Below are 23,199 nucleotides of genomic sequence, written 5' to 3'. Positions count from 1 at the left end.
AAATGACAGCAGAAGTAAAATCCAACCAATTTATGTTAGAGAAGCATTCAGTAACTTAAGAAAAAGCTCTGAAGAGGTGTATATAATCAAGCTGTTACCTTGCTAAAAAGTCAGAAATTGTGGAATATTTTTAAGTTTACAGTATTAGATAAGTAAAATAAAGTTTGCAGCAATCAGGAAGGTCAATGTTTGACAGCTGCCTAACTAGTAGTTACTGGTGTACTACATAAAGACCTGGCTGTCTTTTATTACATGATGACATTCAAACAGTTATATTTTATTTCAAAATGTTCCTGTATAAAAATACAAACAAATATTTAATATGGTCATTACAGTGTTCAGAAAATCATTAATTGAGTTTCACTTAGAGATCCAACATTTAAAAATTAAGGATTATGTTATAAAACATTCAAAGGATTTTATATGATATGGATCATTAATTTCTACTACATGTAAGTAAATTAAGGTATTACTACTAGAGTTAGTACACTATGATCACAACTAAATTACTTTACATATCATTTTGCAGAAATTATGTGTATTTCCTAAGATTACAAGTGACATTAAAAGATTACATATTGGTAACACATATTTATATCTAAGTATTTTATGATGATTTGTTTTAAATTAGCTTGAGGGAGGAATGCCACAAACCAGTTCTAGTTGCTAGTCTAGTGACATGACAAAAGTTAATAATTAAAATATATGACTACAAATAAGTGACAACAGAGCAAGTGTACTACTAAAAATTACATGCATATCACTCATAGTTTAGTAACATATTAAGATTAATTGTATGTACATTTAAACATGGAAAACTGTAACAGCTTACTTTTCTACTATCACTAAGAGACACAGAGACAAAAAAAAATAGTGGAAAGATTATATATAATGCATTAAACAAAGTTAAGTGTAACATAAATTGCATTTCTTTTGCCTCTGCTTCTAAAGAGATGATCACCCAAAAATGTGAAATACCTTTAGCAGATGTAATTTTATTAACAATTATATCAACTTAGAGCCTGACTCATTTGTTAAAAAAATTATGACTTTTTCCTCTTAAACATAAGGGTGTCAGTGATTATAATAAGTTTCATAAAAACACATAGGAAAACAATTTTATTAACATTCTACGGTTTCCACAGCATGCCTAATATGTGTGTATAAGCTAAAACAGATTGTACAAAATCACATCATATCACTGCTCAGACTACGCAGGCATCAGCTATCTGGATAAAGTGACATGTTTATTGTGACATGCTTATCTGGATAAGTTATATGATTACCTAAAAGCAAGGAATGAAATTAATTTAATAGCATTCAAGACATAATAAACCAAGTTTTATTTGCTACAGAATAGAATGCACATTACATAATAAGACATGAGACCAAAAATAAATAAATAAATAAATAAATAATACTGGTAGGGTATAACCATGGTTGCTTAACAATAACAGTGAAGAAAAAAACTTTCAGATTATGCTTGAGGTTCACTGAAAATGAATTATATCAAAAAAGGAAACTGCAAGCAGTAAATGTGTTTATAAGAGTGCATAAGACTAAGAGTAAAGTATAAAAATATGCTGTTTTGGTTTAACATCAAAAAGATCATTATAAAGTTACACAGAGTATTTGAAATTTATAAAAAAGCTTTACTTTGTTATTATATATAATAAAGCAAATAGAGGTTAAAGCAAATATTATGTATAAAATTGTGAGTTGTAAATTACTTGATGACATACATTAGATTTTTCATGTATAAATTCCACCTTGTCATGTATCACACTGACACAGTTTAACATTTAGCATGTACATCATAGTATGCAAAATAAGTATAATTTGATATCTAACAGCTTACATTTAAGATATTTAAAATAATATTTGAATATGAATCTTGCTTTTAAAAAATAAATAAAGCTATTTACAATCAGTATGTGAAACAAAGGGAGACAAAAACAGAGTTATGTAACAACTATCCATTACTTAAAATGTGTAAATTTCTTTTACTATATTACATATTTAAAGAAAATTGTAAGAGCATGTTAACTGTTTTATTATCTTCCTGTGACATAAAACATTCCACCATCTATCTCAATTAGATTTAGTGTGTTTTGTTCCTAATTGCGATTACAAATCAGGCTGATGCAGAATGATTTTGCAATGTGCTCATATCATCCATGAATGATTTTGATATTTAAGAAACATGCCAAAAATGCAGTCTGCTAGCAGACAAAATGGCTAATCTAAAGTGTTGGTATAAATCAGAAGGATAAAAAGTGCAAAGTGAACATTTTGTTTATTTTTTGGAATGAGCTACATTGCAATTTCATCTTGCCTGGTGTAAAGAAATAAAAATTCACATCCCTTTATTACTATGGGCTAACATGACTAGTCATCTCTGAGTTATAACGTACATGTTTGTAAACACAACATAGAGTTAGCTAAGCTTACGATGCTGTGAAATGCATTGCCTTCTTGCTTTGAGTTTGAATTTTTTCCTATAATAGCTATATAAGTAAAAGTTCAATATAACAAGTGTTATGTGTAATAAATTAGCAATGTATTTAAATGCTTCAAAGTGTTGTTTTCACTGATATCCAAAAAAATAACTAACAGACAGCAAGAAGCCAGTTATCTAAGTAAGGGAAACCCTTGGTTCCTGAAAGTCTGAGATGAGCCATTACAGCAGCTATGCATTGGATGGACATCCTAAGAGCTGAGGTGAGACCAAATGGGAGGTCCCTGAACTGAAAATGACTGCCTTTTACGTGAAGTGCAAGAACCTGTGTTGGGCACTGTCTATTTTTATGTGCAGATATGCATTCTGGAGATCCAAAGAGCACATCCAGTCACTTTCTCAAAGAGATGCAGAGTTTACTGTAACGTAACTGTTTGAAATTTAAATTAAAACTTTTAGTACTGTCTGTTTGAAAGACATAAAGCTGGTCTGAGATTCTTCAGTTTTTAGTAATCAAAAAGAACCTTGGATAGTATCTGTACCCTTTCTGTTCTTGTGGGTCCTCATGGATTGCTTATTTTTCCAACAGACTAATGACCTCTTTTCTGCCATACCCTTCTGAAAGGGTAGAAAAACAGCAACAAACTGAAAGTCCCCATGGAAAAAAAAAAACAAACAAACAGATATTTAACTGTTTAAAACATTAAAACTGTAAAAAAAAGTGAAAAGTTATTGGGAATTCAAAAGCCTCTGAGTTGGAACACTTGAGTGTCCTTAAGTGCTCAGTTGCATTTCTCCCATGAGCCTCCTTCAAAGGAGTTTTGAAGTCTTTAATGATGCATTCAGGTCTTTATGTCCAAACCACACTAGTTGTAGACAGAACATGTTTCATCCTGTTTATGGGCTTGTCAGTACCACTCAAGTGGTTAGTGTGTTCATTCTTTTAGAAATCTTCGCTTATAAAGGAACGTGATATCATTAACATTAAAATGACTAAAAAAATATCTCGAATAATCAAAATAAAGGGTACAAAGTTCACACAGAAATATCAAAAAGCCAACAGCAAACAGAAAGACCAGAAAAATATTGAATGTATACTGTATGCATTCAATAATAATGATAAGTATGTAATAATGTATAATAATAATAATATGTATAATGTATATATTCAATGTATAATACCTTAAACCTCTTTTAAAGAAGGGCCCTAATGTTAAGGTCTGGACTACAACAAATTAAATATCTTGTACTTGCAGGTTTATGGAGCAAGGTTTAGAAAGACTGGCAAAGTCATGATTACCTTCTAATTTCTGTAATCTTTTAGTACAAGCTATTTTATTTGCTGTTAAAACAAGGCCTCCATATATTCCACACACTCCTTATTTTGGCTAGTACCTTGCACTGTTGTTTCCTATTAATAAAAACATTTATCATTAAAATATGGCACTGCTGCGGATGCCCTCTTTACTTCTACCTATGCAAACATAGCTATAATGGCTTTTGAACAAGAGTATGTTTATAATACCAATTTTTTGAACTATGGTATAAAATACTATAGTTATATTGATAATTCAATATATTAATGTAAAGGGGGCACCCATACATTTTTAAAGTTTTTAGAAGCTTTCTAACAATAGAGTTGGGTTTCAGTTTACTAATTGTGTAAATAACTGGCAGATTAGCAGTTTTAGCTGTCACTATGTATGTTTGTTTTTTTCCTTCCCACAGCTGACCATCAACTGTTACCAACTACTGGTGCCACCTAAGCCTCCCCCTGGCTCAACCCTACCCACCTTCCTGGCCCACGAGGAGATCACAGATGCTGTTGCAGCTGCTAGGGAATGTGCCTCAACTCCCATTACCTTATGTCAGCTATCACCACCCCTAAAAGGTGAATGTATACTTCTGTGCATTAGCAACTGCACTGCTTATGCAGCACAGAACTCACCAAGCTTGAATGTTAGTTACTGCAGCAAGCTTAGGCTACCTCCCTCCAGGCAGGATGGGTGAGATGAAAACTGGACATCCCTTCAGCACCCATGTCACAAAATGAACACAGGTTGTTTGGAGCACATTAATAGCTTTATCTCACTGACCATGGACCATCTTATTATTGTATATATTTCTAATTATAGCAAAGTGGGGCCAGGTTATTGATTATGCATGTAGTACTGACCATAATACTACACATTTATTAACATCTTTCCTTTATGTGGAGATGTTTAGAATTTTAAGGATATACACATAATAGTATGCTTTTTTTAAACAGATGCCTGGAAAGTAATTGATATTTTTTTATGATTTGTAGTAAGAGTTATGTATGGTGATGTATATAACGCATGTGACAGAACTGTAGTTATGTACAGGAACAGTTGTTTTTACATTTCACATGTGCACAACAAGGATAGCAATATAATTTTACAGATTAGGCAAGGAATATTTTTGTTACAGAATATGATTTTATAAATGTAGTGAATACATATTGGAAGTTACTTCATAATGAAGAGTTATTGAAAGGTGTTTTGAAGCTAAAAGTTACTAGGTTATGCAGGAGAAAGAATAATTTAGCTGCTATGTACAGGTACCGCATTTAGTTGGACTCCTCAGCTAGTTATATTGAGCACTAGCTCCCTACGGTGGCTGCCTAGGCTGTGCTTCTGTATTTGTTTGCTTATTTGTTTATTTATTTAATTCTGTTATGTAACCCGGGTAGTCTGACTGGGCCATAAAACAATCTTTTTTTTAGCAGAGTCACAAGGAGAAAAGCCCCAGACAAAATAGAGGTACAAAATGACATAAAGTGAGTCTCCCACAGGACACCATTTCTTTGGAGTTTGCTGTCAGGTGTCCATGGAATCTACATGTTATTAGTGAGGTAAAGGTTTAATTTAAGGAAGAATTGTTGGAACACTTGATAGATATTAGGCATGTAAAAAAAGAAAGATCTTAGGGAGAACATTTTTGTTATGTCATGAAAGTAAGTGAATTACCTACTGGCACAATACTGTTTCAGGTGTCTAAACACTTTGTAAGAGGTGAGTCAGCTCATCTAAGACTGCTTTATAAAGAAAGCATGTGCATTTTAAAATAAAGAACTCTTAGGCCTTCTGGGTTAAATAGAGATGTAAGTTGGAAACATTTGTCTAATTAACTGGTTAATTGTGTTTACAAAAACTTCTTAAACTATTTATCACAGAGTTTTTTGTGTTGCTGCGTTTTTGTTTTATTTAGCTTTGTTAAACCAATTGTTTTGCAGTATTACTATCCATATCAGCTTAGCAGAGAGAATATTCATTAATTAAAAAAAATATAAAACTATCAACAATAATATAATAACAATAATAACAATAACAATAATATAATACAGTGACTCAGACTAGCTTGTCAGAGAAGCAGTATGTCAGAAACAATAAATCCATTTCATTATCCATACTAAGTAAAATAGCTGAACTGTAAAACAAATTCTAATATAACTATTATTCTACTACTAAAATATATTGAATCATCAAAAAATTAAATAACACTTGAAATTCTTAAAAATGATTTAAGAGTACAACAGAATAGTACCTATAAGACATTCCAATCATAAAAATATACTTTTCTATGGACTATGTGCACAATAACCACACTCTATTAAAATCAGAGTGGTACACTAATTTCAGCTTATGATCATTGAAAAATTAGATAAATGGAATACATGAGAGACTGGTGTATACAAAAATCAAATGCATTGTGCGATTATGAGATGGTTCAGGAAGAGAAGCAATTCTACTGGTTCCAGAATTCAAAGACATGAGTAGTCAGACAAGACAAAAAATTGGTATAGGACACTTAAACCAGTATACCAGCTTCTTTTTGTCTGCTATGCATCAGTCATTCTGTTAAGGAATACTTATGCCTCAAGTAAATTTGATTCCTGACTGCTACATGGTTAAATATGGTCTGGTGCTAAAATTTTTGGTTTATACACTGTTTTTGTTCATGAACACTGCAGTCCGCAGAGGAAGCATTAATTTCATCAGTGTTTCAAAAAGAACCACGTTCCCTAATTCTGTGCAACAAAATATTTATGTATCACATAAAACTGACCCACATGTTGTCAATTTATCTATTTTACTGGCATGTGTTTGCAATGTTATTGTAATTTATTTTATTTTATTTATTTTATTTTACATTTGTTAACTGGGAAGGTCCGACTGGAACAAGATCCATTTACAGCAGAGGCCCAGGGAGAAAAGCTCCATAACATAACAGTACAAATACAACAAATGACAAAAAACCTTTCTGTACAGAGGAATATATACAATCAGAGCTCCATGTCTTTATATGACAACACATAATCCACGAACGACAGAAAATTTCAATACAGTGGCATTTATGCAATCAAGGAGATTTTTTATACCTTAGTAGATAGCAAAATGTTGAATTCTGTATTGGTAGTACAAAGCATAAAAATGAAGGAATGGAATCTGGAAAATAATGCTATTTGGGAGCTATGTCATAGGATGAGAAATAGTTTGTAGGATAGTAGTTCCTTATAGGGAGTATTTGAGTAGTACAGAATAGCTGAGGTAAACAGTGAGAAGATGAGGTGTGGCAAGTTAGGAAGTGAGCAGAAAAGATTTTATGTGATACAGGGACAGAGCCATGCTTGTAATGTTTGTATTTTGCACGATTGTAATGTTTAGTATTAGAACTTCTGATAGAACAAAAAATCCCTGCTACACTGCAAATATGTAAATACTGTGCACTATTTTTATGCTGTGTTTATGTATTCACTGTGACATTGTACTATTCATATCCTCACCTTACTGTCAGTATGACCTTCCTTCTCATTAATCTCTATGTGAAATGGAACTGCTATGAATCAGTCTGCTGCCTGCTCAGTAACCATTAACTGCTATGAATCAGTCTGCTGCCTGCTCAGTAACCATTAACTGCTATAAATCAGTCTGCTGCCTGCTCAGTAACCATTAACTGCTATGAATCAGTCTGCTGCCTGCTCAGTAACCATTAACTGCTAAGAATCAGTCTGCTGCCTGCTCAGTAACCATTAACTGCTACAAATCAGTCTGCTGCCCTGCTCAGTAACCATTAACTGCTATAAATCAGTCTGCTGCCCTGCTCAGTAACCATTAACTGCTATAAATCAGTCTGCTGCCCTGCTCAGTAACCATTAACTGCTATGAATCAGTCTGCTGCCCTGCTCAATAACCATTAACTGCTATAAATCAGTCTGCTGCCCTGCTCAGTAACCATTAACTGCTATGAATCAGTCTGCTGCCCTGCTCAGTAACCATTAACTGCTATGAATCAGTCTGTTGCCCTGCTCAGTAACCATTAACTGCTATAACTCAGTCTGCTGCCCTGCTCAATAATCATTAACTGCTATGAATCAGTCTACTGCCCTGCTCAGTAACCATTAACTGCTATGAATCAGTCTGCTGCCTGCTCAGTAACCATTAACTGCTATGAATCTGTCTGCTGCCCTGCTCAGTAACCATTAACTGCTATGAATCAGTCTGCTGCCCTGCTCAGTAACCATTAACTGCTATGAATCAGTCTGCTGCCCTGCTCAGTAACCATTAACGGCTATGAATCAGTCTGCTGCCCTGCTCAATAACCATTAACTGCTATGAATCAGTCTGTTGCCCTGCTCAGTAACCATTAACTGCTATAAATCAGTCTGCTGCCCTGCTCAATAATCATTAACTGCTATGAATCAGTCTACTGCCCTGCTCAGTAACCATTAACTGCTATGAATCAGTCTGCTGCCTGCTCAGTAACCATTAACTGCTATGAATCAGTCTGCTGCCCTGCTCAGTAACCATTAACTGCTATGAATCAGTCTGCTGCCCTGCTCAGTAACCATTAACTGCTATAAATCAGTCTGCTGCCCTGCTCAGTAACCATTAACTGCTATAAATCAGTCTGCTGTCCTGCTCAGTAACCATTAACTGCTATGAATCAGTCTGCTGCCCTGCTCAATAACCATTAACTGCTATGAATCAGTCTACTGCCCTGCTCAGTAACCATTAACTGCTATGAATCAGTCTGCTGCCTGCTCACTAACCATTAACTGCTATGAATCAGTCTGCTGCCCTGCTCAGTAACCATTAACTGCTATAAATCAGTCTGCTGCCCTGCTCAATAACCATTAACTGCTATGAATCAGTCTGCTGCCCTGCTCAGTAACCATTAGCTGCTATAAATCAGTCTGCTGCCCTGCTCAATAACCATTAACTACTATGAATCCGTCTGCTGCCCTGTTCAGTAACCATTAACTGCTATGAATCAGTCTGCTGCCCTGCTCAGTAACCATTAACTGCTATGGATCAGTCAGCTGCCTGCTCAGTAACCATTAACTGCTATAAATCAGTCTGCTGCCCTGCTCAATAACCCTTAACTGCTATGAATCAGACTGCTGCCCTGCTCAATCACCATTAACTGCTATGAATCAGTCTACTGCCTGCTCAATAACCATTAACTGCTATGAATCAGTCTGCTGCCCTGCTCAGTAACCATTAACTGCTATGAATCAGTCTGCTGTCCTACTCAATAACCATTAACTGCTATGAATCAGTCTGCTGCCCTGCTCAGTAACCATTAACTGCTATGCATCAGTCTGCTGCCCTGCTCAATAACCATTAACTGCTATAAATCAGTCTTTTGCCCTGCTCAGTAACCATTAACTGCTATGAATCAGTCTGCTGCCTGCTCAGTAACCATTAACTGCTAAGAATCAGTCTGCTGCCTGCTCAGTAACCATTAACTGCTACAAATCAGTCTGCTGCCCTGCTCAGTAACCATTAACTGCTATAAATCAGTCTGCTGCCCTGCTCAGTAACCATTGACTGCTATAAATCAGTCTGCTGTCCTGCTCAGTAACCATTAACTGCTATGAATCAGTCTGCTGCCCTGCTCAATAACCATTAACTGCTATGAATCAGTCTACTGCCCTGCTCAGTAACCATTAACTGCTATGAATCAGTCTGCTGCCTGCTCAGTAACCATTAACTGCTATGAATCAGTCTGCTGCCCTGCTCAGTAACCATTAACTGCTATAAATCAGTCTGCTGCCCTGCTCAATAACCATTAACTGCTATGAATCAGTCTGCTGCCCTGCTCAGTAACCATTAGCTGCTATAAATCAGTCTGCTGCCCTGCTCAATAACCATTAACTACTATGAATCCGTCTGCTGCCCTGTTCAGTAACCATTAACTGCTATGAATCAGTCTGCTGCCCTGCTCAGTAACCATTAACTGCTATGGATCAGTCAGCTGCCTGCTCAGTAACCATTAACTGCTATAAATCAGTCTGCTGCCCTGCTCAATAACCCTTAACTGCTATGAATCAGACTGCTGCCCTGCTCAATCACCATTAACTGCTATGAATCAGTCTACTGCCTGCTCAATAACCATTAACTGCTATGAATCAGTCTGCTGCCCTGCTCAGTAACCATTAACTGCTATGAATCAGTCTGCTGTCCTACTCAATAACCATTAACTGCTATGAATCAGTCTGCTGCCCTGCTCAGTAACCATTAACTGCTATGCATAAGTCTGCTGCCCTGCTCAATAACCATTAACTGCTATAAATCAGTCTTTTGCCCTGCTCAATAATCATTAACTGCTATGAACCAGTCTGCTGCCCTGCTCAATAACCATTAACTGCTATGAATCAGTCTGCCGCCCTGCTCAGTAACCATTAACTGCTATGAATCAGTCTGCTGCCCTGCTCAATAACCATTAACTGCTATGAATCAATCTGCTGCCCTGCTCAATAACCATTAACTGCTTTGAATCAGTCTACTGCCTGCTCAATAACCATTAACTGCTATAAATCAGTCTGCTGCCTGATCAATAACCATTAACTGCTATGAATCAATCTGTTGCCCTGCTCAATAACCATTAACTGCTATGAATCAGTCTGCTGCCCTGCTCAATAACCATTAGCTGCTATGAATCAGTCTGCTGCCTGCTCAGTAAACATTAACTGCTATGAATCAGTCTGCTGCCCTGCTCAGTAACCATTAACTGCTATGAATCAGTCTGCTGCCTGCTCAGTAACCATTAACTGCTATGAATCAGTCTGCTGCCTGCTCAGTAAACATTAACTGCTATGAATCAGTCTGCTGCCCTGCTCAATAACCATTAACTGCTTTGAATCAGTCTGCTGCCTGCTCAGTAACCATTAACTGTTATGAATCAGTCTGCTGCCCTGCTCAATAACCATTAACTGCTATGAATCAGTCTGCTGCCCTGCTCAATAACCATTAACTGCTATGAATCAGTCTGCTGCCCTGCTCAATAACCATTAACTACTATGAATCAGTCTGCTGCCCTGCTCAGTAACCATTAACTGCTATGAATCAGTCTGCTGCCTGCTCATTAACCATTAACTGCTATGAATCAGTCTGCTGCCCTGCTCAATAACCATTAACTGCTATGTATCAGTCTGCTGCCTGCTCAGTAACCATTAACTGCTATGAATCAGTCTGCTGCTCTACTCAATAACCATTAACTGCTATGTATCAGTCTGCTGCCTGTTCAGTAACCATTAACTGCTATGATTCAGTCTGCTGCCCTGCTCAATAACCATTAACTGCTTTGAATCTGTCTACTGCCTGCTCAGTAACCATTAACTGCTATGAATCAGTCTGCTGCCCTGCTCAATAACCGTTAACTGCTATGAATCAGTCTGCTGCCATGCTGAATAACCATTAACTGCTATAAATCAGTCTGCTGCCATGCTGAATAACCATTAACTGCTATGAATCAGTCTGCTGCCCTGCTCAGTAACCATTAACTGCTATGAATCAGTCTGCTGCCTGCTCAGTAACCATTAACTGCTATGAATCAGTCTGCTGCCCTGCTCAATAACCATTAACTGCTATGAATCAGTCTGCTGCCCTGCTCAATAACCATTAACTGCTATGAATCAGTCTGCTGCCATGCTGAATAACCATTAAATGCTATAAATCAGTCTGCTGCCTGCTCAATAACCATTAATTGTTATGAATCAGTCTGCTGCCCTGCTCAATAACCTTTAACTGCTATGAATCAGTCTGCTGCCTGCTCCGTAACCATTAACTGCTATAAATCAGTCTGCTGTCCTACTCAATAACCATTAACTGCTATGTATCAGTGTGCTGCCTGTTCAGTAACCATTAACTGCTATAAATCAGTCTGCTGCCCTGCTCAATAACCATTAACTGCTATGAATCAGTCTGCTGCCTGCTCAATAACCATTAACTACTATGAATCAGTCTGTTGCCTGCCCAGTAACCATTAACTGGTATGAATCAGTCTGCTGCCTGCTCAGTAACCATTAACGGCTATGAATCAGTCTGCTGTCCTACTCAATAACCATTAACTGCTATGTATCAGTCTACTGCCTGTTCAGTAACCATTAACTGCTATGAATCAGTCTGCTGCCTGCTCAATAACCATTAACTACTATGAATCAGTCTGTTGCCTGCCCAGTAACCATTAACTGGTATGAATCAGTCTGCTGCCTGCTCAGTAACCATTAACGGCTATGAATCTGTCTGTTGCCCTGCTTAGTAACCATTAACTACTACGAATCAGTCTGCTGCCCTGCTCAATAAATATTAACTGCTATGAATCAGTCTACTGCCCTGTTCAATAACCATTAACTGCTATGAATCAGTCTACTGCCCTGTTCAATAACCATTAACTGCTATGAATCAGTCTGCTGCCCTGCTTAGTAACCGTTAACTGCTATGAATCAGTTTGCTGCTCTGCTCAGTAACCATTTACTGCTATGAATCAGTCTGCTGCCCTGCTCAGTAACCATTAACTGCTATGGATCAGTCTGCTGCCTGCTCAGTAACCATTAACTGCTATAAATCAGTCTGCTGCCCTGCTCAATAACCATTAACTACTATGAATCACTCTGCTGCCCTGCTCAATAACCATTAAAAAGACTTGTTTGCTACATTAACTGCATAAGATTATACTAAACAGTGTTTTAGGTAGTTTTATAGATTTTGATGGCTAGAGTGTCTCACTGAAAGCTTTTTACTGTAGTCTTGGGGTATGTTTTAGTCTCAATTTATTTTCTGTTTGTTTTAGTAGTGTAGAATGGATTATATCAAGATTTACTGGGCTTCTCTGGGTTTATACTCAGATTTTGCTGCAGTCTCTCATTTCCTTCTTTGTATAGTTATTAGATGTATATGCTGTAGCAGGGAATCTCTTACTCTACCTGGATTGAAGTAATATGTGTTAATGAAGTTCTACTGTTTCACCTGGCTCTTTGTGACAGAAAGCTATATTAAACTTGAAAAGTTTCAGGTCGCAGTCTGTGTCATGTGAAAAAAGAGCATTTGCCTCAAAAGCTTGTAAAGATGTAACATTTCATCTGAGTTTTAGTTCAGAAGGACCAGTGGAGTTGCACTCACTCATTTCCTCTCTTTGGTTACTAAAATTTATTTATTTGTTTGCACTTTGTTGACCAGGTTGATCCTACTGGGTAGGATCCATTTTAGAGTTTCCGTGTTTGAATAATAATGCATTGTGTTTTAGGGGGTGTTCTTACTCCTGGAATGAGGTGGTGTGTGTTGTATTTTCTATGTTTTCATTTGACATGTTTCTCCTCTTGATCTGATTATTTGTTAATTTTATTTTATAGTTTATCAGTGTTTTCATTTACTTTAATCTTAAGTAACATAGTATCACACCTGTTTTGCTAGCAATGCCTTTTTTCAATTGAATAGTTAAAGTTTGTGTTTTACTCTATATTTTATTCTTTTATTTCAACTTGTTTATTGTAAAGAACTCATTTAATGTAGTTTTTTAGATTTTTTGTTTGTATAATTTTGTGTGCACTGTGTGCAGTTATTCTTACACCGATGTCCAAGTTTTACTTTACTTTTTTTCAGTATAAGTACAGATTTGGATTTTGGAGGTAGTTTTAGGTGTGCTAAGGTATTTTTATGTCACTGTGCTCTGTGTATGCTGTATGTTGACTTTAAGTGTTAGCAACAAACTGTGCTTGTCTGGGTTTCCTCTAGGTGCTCCGGTTTCCTCACACTTTCCAAAGACATGTAGTAGATGAATTGGATACTCTAAATTGGCCATAGATATGAGTGTACATGTGAGTATGTGGTGTGGATGAACTACCGTGCAAGGCTATTCACCCAGCAGTGTAAATCTTGGCTCTAGATGATTGTCACTGTTGAACTAACACTCTGACCCCATGGATATATATATATATATATATATATATATATATATATATATATATATATATATATATATATATATATATATATATATATATGGTTCTACCTCACTTAAACGACACGCCGGAACATCGACACGGAAATCGCGAGCCCCAGAAGATCGACAGCTGAGAAGACCGACCCGACGGATGAAAGCACCGACGCCGAGGATGCCGACATGGGAAAAGGCTGTGTAAGTATGCTGCAGTGATGGACGTTAGGGTGCGAGTAAGGTAAGTGTGGATATTGACGGTCTGTGGGGATAGGGGTGGGTTAAGTGAGTTAGGGTTAGGGAGCGGGTCAGGTAAGTGTCTTGTAGTGATTGTGTTTGGGTTAGGGGCGGGATAAGTGAGTTAGGGTTAGGAGTGGGCCAGGTAAGTGTCTTGTAGTGACGGACCTTAGGGTTAGGGTTTGGGTTAGGGTTGTAGGTAGTTGTGTATGTGAGGTTTAGTGTGGGTTTGTAGGGATTTTGGTGTGCTTGTGTTGTGTATGTGTTTTTTGGACAGGGAATGTGTTTTGTTTGTTGATTGTGGTGTGTGAAGTGTATGGGGTCTCCTGTTTGTGTACCGTCGGTTATTTCATTGTCAGGCATGTGGGATTTCGTGTTTTGTACTGTCGGTTATGTGGTTTCGTGATTGCGTTGACGGTGTTTTGGTGTTTCGTTTATGTGAGGTAGAACCATATATATATATATATATATATATATATATATATATATAGATATATAGATAGATATATATACATGTGTATATATATATATATATATATATATATATATATATATATATATATATATATATATATATATATGGGTCCCCTTTACATTACCGAACCGACACTTGACCGACAAGCAAGTTGATCGAAAAGGTGATTTGCCGATAGCCAAAAGACCGACAAGGGTAACGTGTGAGCGCGACTCGGTAAGTGTGCGATAGTGACGGAGTTAGGAGCAGTCGGGTAAGTGTGCGATATTGTGGGATTTTGGGTTAGGGTGTGGGAAAAGTGAGTGTGTGGTAGTGTCGGAGTTAGGGTTCGGGTAAGGTAAGTGTGTGATAGTGACGGACTGTAGTTTAGGGACGGGTTAAGTGAGTTAGGTTTAGAGTCGGTAGGGTGAGTGTGCGATAGTGACGGGCTTTATGTTTTAGGGTGGGTTAAGTGAGTTAGGGTTAGGGTGCAGGTAGGTTAAGTGTGCGATAATGACAGTCTTTAGGTGTAGGTGGGTTAAGTGAGTTAGGGTTAGGTGCGGTAGGGTAACTGTCTTAGTGTCGGACCTTAGGGTTAGGGTTTGGGTTAGGGTTAGTGGATATGTCATTGTGTGTCATGTGTAGTTTACGTTGTTTGTGTCGGTGTAATTGTGTTTGGTTTTGTGAGTTGTCGGTGTTGTGTGTTTTCGGTTATTTGGGGTTGGTGTTTTGTGTGTCGGTGAAGTGTCGGTTCGGTAATGTAAAGTAGACTCATATATATATATATATATATATATATATATATATACAGATATATATATAGATATATATATACATATGTATATATGTATATATATATATATATATATATATATATATATATATATATATATATATATATATATATACATATATATATATATATATATATATTAATATATATATATATATATATATATATATATATATATATATATATATATAAATATATAGATAGATATATATATATATATAAATATATATATATATATAAATATATATATATACACACACACACACACACACACACAGAACGAAAGATAGATAGTTGGATATATGTCAGCTCCAGGAGAATTTTAGAAGCCTTGATGATGATCCAAGGATGTCTCGAAATTTGTAATGATACACCATAAGTGCAGGCATACTTTTGCTTACGTTCAAGGGGTATATGAAAATTAAAAACAGATACTTAGTCTTCTAGATTGTACTCCATATACATTTCGTGTGTGGGTGTGTGTGTGTGTATATAAAATAAATCACAAAGGATATGCAATATGTAAGTAAGCCATGAGAAAGTGCCAGGAAAGTTGTGTGGTTTGTGTGCTGAAGCCGTAAGAGAAAAATCTAATGGTTCACCATAATCATACCCCTGACATATATCCTGTAATAACCACCTTTCAGTTTGTTTCACTGATAAAATAGATCTTAGTAATTTTATGGAAGAAATAATTGCTGTAGATCTGACACTACACATATATGGATTTAATCTAAACTACAGTGATCTCATGTAACACCAGGAACACTTCCAAATGTTCCTTTTATTTTTATGTTTAGCTTCTTATTGCAGATATGAAATGCGTGATGCAGCTGGCCAGCTGTGAGTTGTCCTTATGTCTCAGTGTGTTACTCTCCTTTAATGTACACAGACCCAGAAGTGATAATGGTATAACATGGATCTACTTAAGCTTTGCTTTATCAATTGTGATGCAATGAAACACTAAAATTAATACTGGGTGATTTCTCAAATTAATTTACTCTGTGGTGTCATTGTCTGTTTATGTATCTGTCTGTCTATCTATCAATGACTATCAGTAGGAGCTTTCCAGGAAAAAAAGCCACCTTTTATCAGACAAAGAGCATTTTTAAAACAATGCTTGCTAAAGTACGTGCTTTAGGCCATTTATTCTTATTTAGTTTCTTACTAAATTCTTATCAGACAGAATACAATTAACAAAACTAAAACAATTTTATTGGTGTAGCACTTAGTTTTTACATAAATGTATTGTCTTTCTTTATGATAATATTTAATATCTTTATTCCCAGGAAATTCGTGTACTGCACCAGATCTAAACAACTGGCTCTACATCGTGATTGGACTGCTGGTTTTGGTTATCGTTATCACATTCGCATTACTGGCATTTTGTGTGACATCAAAGAGAGGTAATATAACTGTGTTTAAACTATTCACTCCTTCATTCCTATAACTAATTTGCTTGTGTAAGTTAAACACATTTGTCCCGACCCCTCTTTGAACAAACCACTCTAAACACATAAAGCCATTTGACGACCTTTATTGAATATTCTCATAACATGAACTTTAAACACATAAAACAACATCAATTGCCTTCATCTACCACAATCCTCAGGTCAGCATAACAACTCACCCTACTCGATTACAACTCAGGGCAGCATCCCTGCTCACCCTGAAACCTCTTCCACCGGGGCAGCGTACCTGCTCACTGCCCCAAAATAATAGACAGCACACCTGCTCACCTTTAAACCACACAACCACTGGTCAAATCAAACCACATTCCTTAGAGATGGAACAGAAGAGGACAATCCTGTCCCTCTTCTCTGCTCCAAACAACCAAATCTTCCTTCACATCAAAATGGGATTGTGGGAGGTCCACTAACTCATGCCAAATGAAACTACTTCCTTTAGCTCCTAGCACTTGGATCATCCTGAGTCCCACCCTTCCTTACCTCAATTCCTTAACTACTCCAATTCCCTTCCACTCCTTCATTGCCATGACACTAATTATAATCACCTACTCCCCAGTCTTGCTCTCCCCCCTTCCCTGCCCTTTACTCGTGGGTCCAGGACAATATAGTTTGTCCCAAACTGCATTTGTCCCGGCCCCCCTTTGAACAAACCACTCTAAACACATAAAGCAATTTGACGACCTTTATTGAATATTATCATAACATGAACTTTAAACACACAAAACAACATCAATTGCCTTCATCTACCACAATCCTCAGGGCAGCGTGACAACTCACCCTTCTCGATTACACCTCAGGGCAGCGTACCTGCTCATCCTGAAAGCTGTTCCACCGGGGCAGCATACCTGCTCACCCACCCCCAAATAATAGGCAGCGTACCTGCTCACCTTTAAACCACACAACCATTGGCCAAATTAAACCACATTCCTTAGAGGGGGAACAGAAGAGGACAATCCTGTCCCTCTTCTCCACCACCAGCCTGATCCCAGGCTGTTCCCCCTCCTAAGCCTTAACTTGCAGCAGTCCTGTAAAAACAGCTTCAGATGCAAATTAAAAAGATCCAAACCCAATTCATTAAGATGAACACCATCCCTATGGTACCAACCTTCCTCTCCTTGCCCAAAGTCTCCATGCTGAATGATATGCATTCCAGGGGTTCTTAACTGCTTCACCAGTGTATGATTAACAAACCTCCTAGCATTTTCAATTGACTTATAACTGTGTGCATTCCTCCAACATAAGCGAGGAATCACACCACTCTAAACACATAACACAATTTCCATACATGGATACCCAGCCTTTAATCTCAACAAATCATGCAAAATGAGCTTTGCTAAATGCTTCTTGGACAGAATACCCAAATTATTATCTCCCAAATGAATTATTATTATGCCAGGACACCCTAACTCCAATTTAGCCTTCTCAAATTCGGACATCAACCTATCTCAATGCATACCCCTAACCACATGCCAAGACAGAGCATCCTAAATGAGATAAACCCAAATGTCTTCCATCCTCCCTGATTAAAGAACGCTTTTCTGCCCAGTGGATGTATGAATGGCCCAAAATGAGTATACATTTCCCTAAAAAAAAAAGAAGAAATTGATGTTAATAAACACAATCACTATTATCTAATATAAGATAAAAACACATTTGAGGACTGCCTCCCCATTCTTTTAATAACCTCAATTGAACTACCCTGTCTAGCCATATCCAAAGCCCTCCCAATTCTAAGAGAGTGGGCTGCAAACTTTTCAGCAGGAAATCCCATACAACCCAAAATCCTCCTAATCAAATTAAAAAGTCTACTACTGGAAACTATCTTGCCATCCCTTGTACAAAAAAACAACCCAGCTAAACACTCCAACCTCCTACTCCTGAATTCTCTAGCCCAAGCTACCAGGCAAAGGCTAAGATTTCTATCTGCTTTGATCACCACCATACATCCCCTACCCAACTGATCCGTCTTGCTCTTCTGTAATACAATGTTAAATTCCCTCTCAGCTACAATAACGTCCTTCCAACATAATGAACCTAACAATTCCGATACACAGAAAGCCCCAAAATATAACCATGTACATAGTGTGCCCCACATGAAATAATCCAACGACCCACCCTGTAATAACTGTAACCCCTGTAACAAAATCTTCAATATCCCCCTCGTAATTGGCCATCAAGTATCTCTACGCTCCGCCATCACCCCCCCCCCACCCTCTCAACATACTCCCCAATGTCCAGGACTTTTTAAAATCCTGCAATCCCCCCAACTTAGCAAAATTGCTAATAGCCGCCAAATCCACTTTGACTGTCTTTCTCCCATGCACTAGCTGCATACCTTAACAATAATTCTTCTGACCACACCCTTTCTTTGTCCGGCAATTGCAAAACAAATTGATTAAAATCGAAAAGAGCACTACCGTATGCCTTCTTTGTAGAAGAAGTCCAAGAATGCTGCACTAAATGCCTGACTATCCTGTCCCAAGATTCCAAACCTCCTCTGGCAGTGTTTTTGGCTGCTCGACCACCCACAGAGGCAACCCTCGAAACCTGCAAAACTGAAAGCGGTACAAATTATCAGAAATATTATTCTTAACCCCCAGCACATGCACTGCCGTAAAAAGAAAAATTTATTAACAGGCTCTGCAATACCAATTTTCGCAATACCATCAATAACAATTCTGCCCCAGCTGTCTTCTTTTGCAACACCTTCACGGCAGCCATATTATCAGAATGGAAAACTACCCACTTGTTCCTCAACTGCTCCTTCCTCACCACCGAAGCTGCCCATATTGGCATCAACTCTAGAAAAGCCACATCATGCCTCCATTCTTCATTCTAATCCTGAGGTCATTCTGCTGCAAACCACCTCCCCCCAAAATAAGCCCCCATGCCGATACCCCCCCACTGCATCTGTAAACAACTGAAGTTCCTCCTGACCCACCCAATCTGATTGCCAAAAGGAAATCCCATTAAATTGTTGCAGAAAACCATCCCACAACTTCAAATCCTCCCTCACCAGCTTGGTCACCCTCACCCAATGATGCTTGCTCCTACCCCTTTCAACATATAAGCTAAAGCCCTGTAAAACATCCACCCTGGATGCACCGCTCGAGAGGCAAAGTTCAACAGCCCCAACAGTTCCATGACTGAACCGACCTGAATCTTATTCTTGGCCATCACCCCCCCCCCCCCGTATGGCTGTCCACAGCCTCTCTATCTTATCCTTAGGTAAGCGAAACAATCCCTGTTCCACATATACCGTTAACCCCAGAAACTACAAAGCTCTTGCCAGACCTTCCATCTTATGCTGTGCCAAAGGTACACCCAATTCCTCACACATGCTTGTAAATTCCTGCAACCCACATTGAGCCCCCCACCGTCCCTTCTCCTACTAGCAAAAAATCATCCAAATAATGAACTGCCTTCTGCGTACCCACCCTCTGATTCCATATCCAATGTAAAAGGGTACTAAATTTCTCGAATGTTGCACATGGCATGGAAAAACCCATTGGCATAGCTGTATCAAAATAGTACTTATCACCAACCTTCATCCCCAATAACGGCCAATCCTCCCTCCTGATGGGAAACAAATGAAAAGCTGACTCAGTGTCAACTTTGACCAGCCACAGCTCCCGAAATTCCCTGATCACCCTCACTGCACCGTCCAAAGAGGCGTAACGCACCTTAACTTCCTTATCTGCAATAAAATCATTCACTGACCCCCCCTTCCAGAAATGAAAGATGATGTATCAATCTAAACTAGCAATACCAAAAAATGGAGACAAGTTCCAAAAATCAAACTCCACAAACCAAATAGCAACTTGTGGAGGAAATAAGGCACCAGAAATTTTTACCAATATTTTAATAGTCCACAGTACGCAAACAGCTTTCCAATGAAAAAAACACCAAGGTTCACAGCACACACCAAGGTTCATAGCACTAACGCAAAATCTGAACACTGCGTTTTCGTTTAACTCACTTCTTCAAATGCAGTTCAATAGTAAATCAGGACGTATACTTCGGTATTTATACCCAACCAGTTAAGTCTCTAATGCAGGAACTGTCACCCACTGGAGAGTAGTGTTTTAAAACTCATTGGTTTGTAATGTATTGGAGTGGCAGACATTCCATTTATTTCCCGAAGTTAAGGAGGATTTGGAAATAAATGGAATGTCTGCCACTCCAATACATTACAAACCAATAAGTTTTAAAACATTACTCTCCAGTGGGTGACAGTTCCTGCATTAGAGACTTAACTGGTTGGGTATAAATACCGAAGTATACGTCCTGATTTACTATTGAACTGCATTTGAAGAAGTGAGTTAAACGAAAACGCAGTGTTCAGATTTTGCGTTAGTGCTGTGAACCTTGGTGTGTGCTGTGAACCTTGGTGTTTTTTTCGTTGGAAAGCTGTTTGCGTACTGTGGACTATTAAAATATTGGTAAAAATTTCTGGTGCCTTATTTCCTCCACAAGTTGCTATTTGGTTTGTGTATCAATCTAAACTCCCCAGGGCATTTCTTCGGAACTAACCCCAAAGGTGACACCTTGCAGCTAACAAAAGGTGGATTATCAAATGGACCCCACAAATGCCCTGCCCTACACTCCTTTCTCACCAGGTCTTCCAAGATGTCTTCTTTCCCTTGCACTGGACGTTCTTACAGCTTCCCCCAATCCCAAACTGGACTCTCACATCAAATGTAACTACTTCCTTTAGCTCCCAACACTTGGATCATCCTGAGTCTTACCCTTCCTTACCTCACTTCCTTAACTACTCCAATCCCCTTCCATTCCTTCATTGACATGACACTAATTATAATCACAAAATCACCTATTCCCCAGTCTTGCTTTCCCACCGCCCTTTACTCGTGGGTCGAGGACAACCTAGTTTGTCCCAAACTGCATTTGATGCTAGTCTATATGACTGCCTATGTCTATGTGGGGATGTAAAAAACATAGTAAGATATTTAACTTTTATTTTACAGTTTGTACACACACAGGCAAAGAACAAAGTTGCAGTTGCTTGTTCTGGCACATTATATCTGAACTAATTAATTTAAAAGGTGTAACTTTGCAGTTGAGATATTTTCTAAGCAACAACATACAGAAATCCTATATAAGGTGTTATGACCCATAAAGCAGTACAAAATTAAGCTAAAGTACTGGTAAAGTACTGACTTTGATGCCAGAAAAAAACTGCATTCTATTCATCTCATATTTGTTTGTTCATGCTTTTTACATAATACAAAAGAACAATAGTTTTTGTGGTAAATTATTTACTCTTATTCATTCTGTTTCCCCTGAGTCTGTCATAACAGCGTGATTGCTTATGCATTATTTGCCAATGTCAAGAAGAAAATGTTTTTGGTTTCATAACTTGGATGGAGAGTTAGTAGGAAAAGTCATTATTCACTCATTTACTTTTGCACTTAAAATAATTAGTCTGCAAGTCTTTTTAAAATTCTGTAGTCTAACCTTCAGAGCATTGTCCTGCCTTACATCATCTGTTTTCTACAAAGCTAATGCTTTGCAATGAATCTTCTTTGTCCTTTTTGGGAACTTTTGGGTCTGTGCCTTGTCTCTTCTCACATCTTACTCAAACTGAGTGTCACAGCTTAAGATAATCTATACTGGATGCAGCAACCTGTGATCAAATTATATAGGTTTTCTTACGAAATTTATATGGTACTTCATTCATTCTATAGGTTCAAATGTGTTTATGAGGCTAACAACCACAAGGGCCTTTTTAAGCCTAGCCATGCATCCCAAATCTCTGACAAGTTTAGATACCCTTAATAAGTGTAAGCAGGGATTTGGGAGATGAAACATTAACAAGCAGGTGTCTGGGAGATGAACCATTTACAGTTGCCTGTGTCCATTAGAGACAGAAGTGCCAAGCCAGAGATGAATTTCCTGTTCCCCTTCCAACTGTCCCAGTTGCACTTAAATTGGGTTAGGGAGGGACTCTGTTTCACATGGATGGGGAGACTGTTCCACAGACAGGGTAGTCTCTGGGATACATACTTATCTCAACCGCAGGTTCCATTCATAGGAAAAATGTAAGTCTTTAGAATAGGTAATTATAGTGCTGTTTGTTTTGTGGATATACAGGAGGTCCATCAGAGTGGGGTCTGACAATCCCTTTTTTGACACACATAGATTTCCCCTCAATAGCCTGTAGGAGACAGAATACAGGGATGGGGACTTTTGGCGGTCTGCATAGACATTTTACTTACACCCTGTATTATTTTAGTGAGGAACCTCTGTGGACATTGCAATCGTTGGATATGCCTTTTAGGTACATATCAAAGGGGGCGTTGTCCTCAATGATGGGCCTGATGAGTGCTGAGTACAGTAGAACAATGACTTCCTTGGACAAATGCCATACCTTTGTTTATAAGTTGCACAACATAGAATGATTTCCTCACTAATGTATGGGTGTATAGTCTAAATAATGCATAACATTTTATAGCTCATTTTGCCATAAATATGCACACATCAAGAGCACCTTTTGTTGCATAGTTGCAGCCTTTTTTCAAATTGTATT

General features: G+C 37.8%; 1 protein-coding gene across 1 annotated transcript in view; it reads left to right on the top strand.

Annotated features, from left to right (window-relative positions):
• LOC122810896 (natural cytotoxicity triggering receptor 3-like) overlaps positions 1-23,199 on the top strand; it is a 125,520-nt gene that overhangs the window by 33,867 nt on the left and 68,454 nt on the right. The window contains exon 3 of the mRNA XM_044082439.1: positions 16,473-16,589. Coding sequence (XP_043938374.1) covers positions 16,473-16,589 — 117 coding nt within the window. The remainder of the gene's footprint in view (positions 1-16,472; positions 16,590-23,199) is intronic.

This window comes from Protopterus annectens, chromosome 9.part0, assembly GCF_019279795.1.
Source record: "Protopterus annectens isolate FY-2018-M chromosome 9.part0, PAN1.0, whole genome shotgun sequence".
NCBI lineage: Eukaryota > Metazoa > Chordata > Ceratodontiformes > Protopteridae > Protopterus > Protopterus annectens.
Note: the sequence above shows the minus strand (reverse complement) of the source record. Positions and strands in the feature narration are given on the sequence as shown.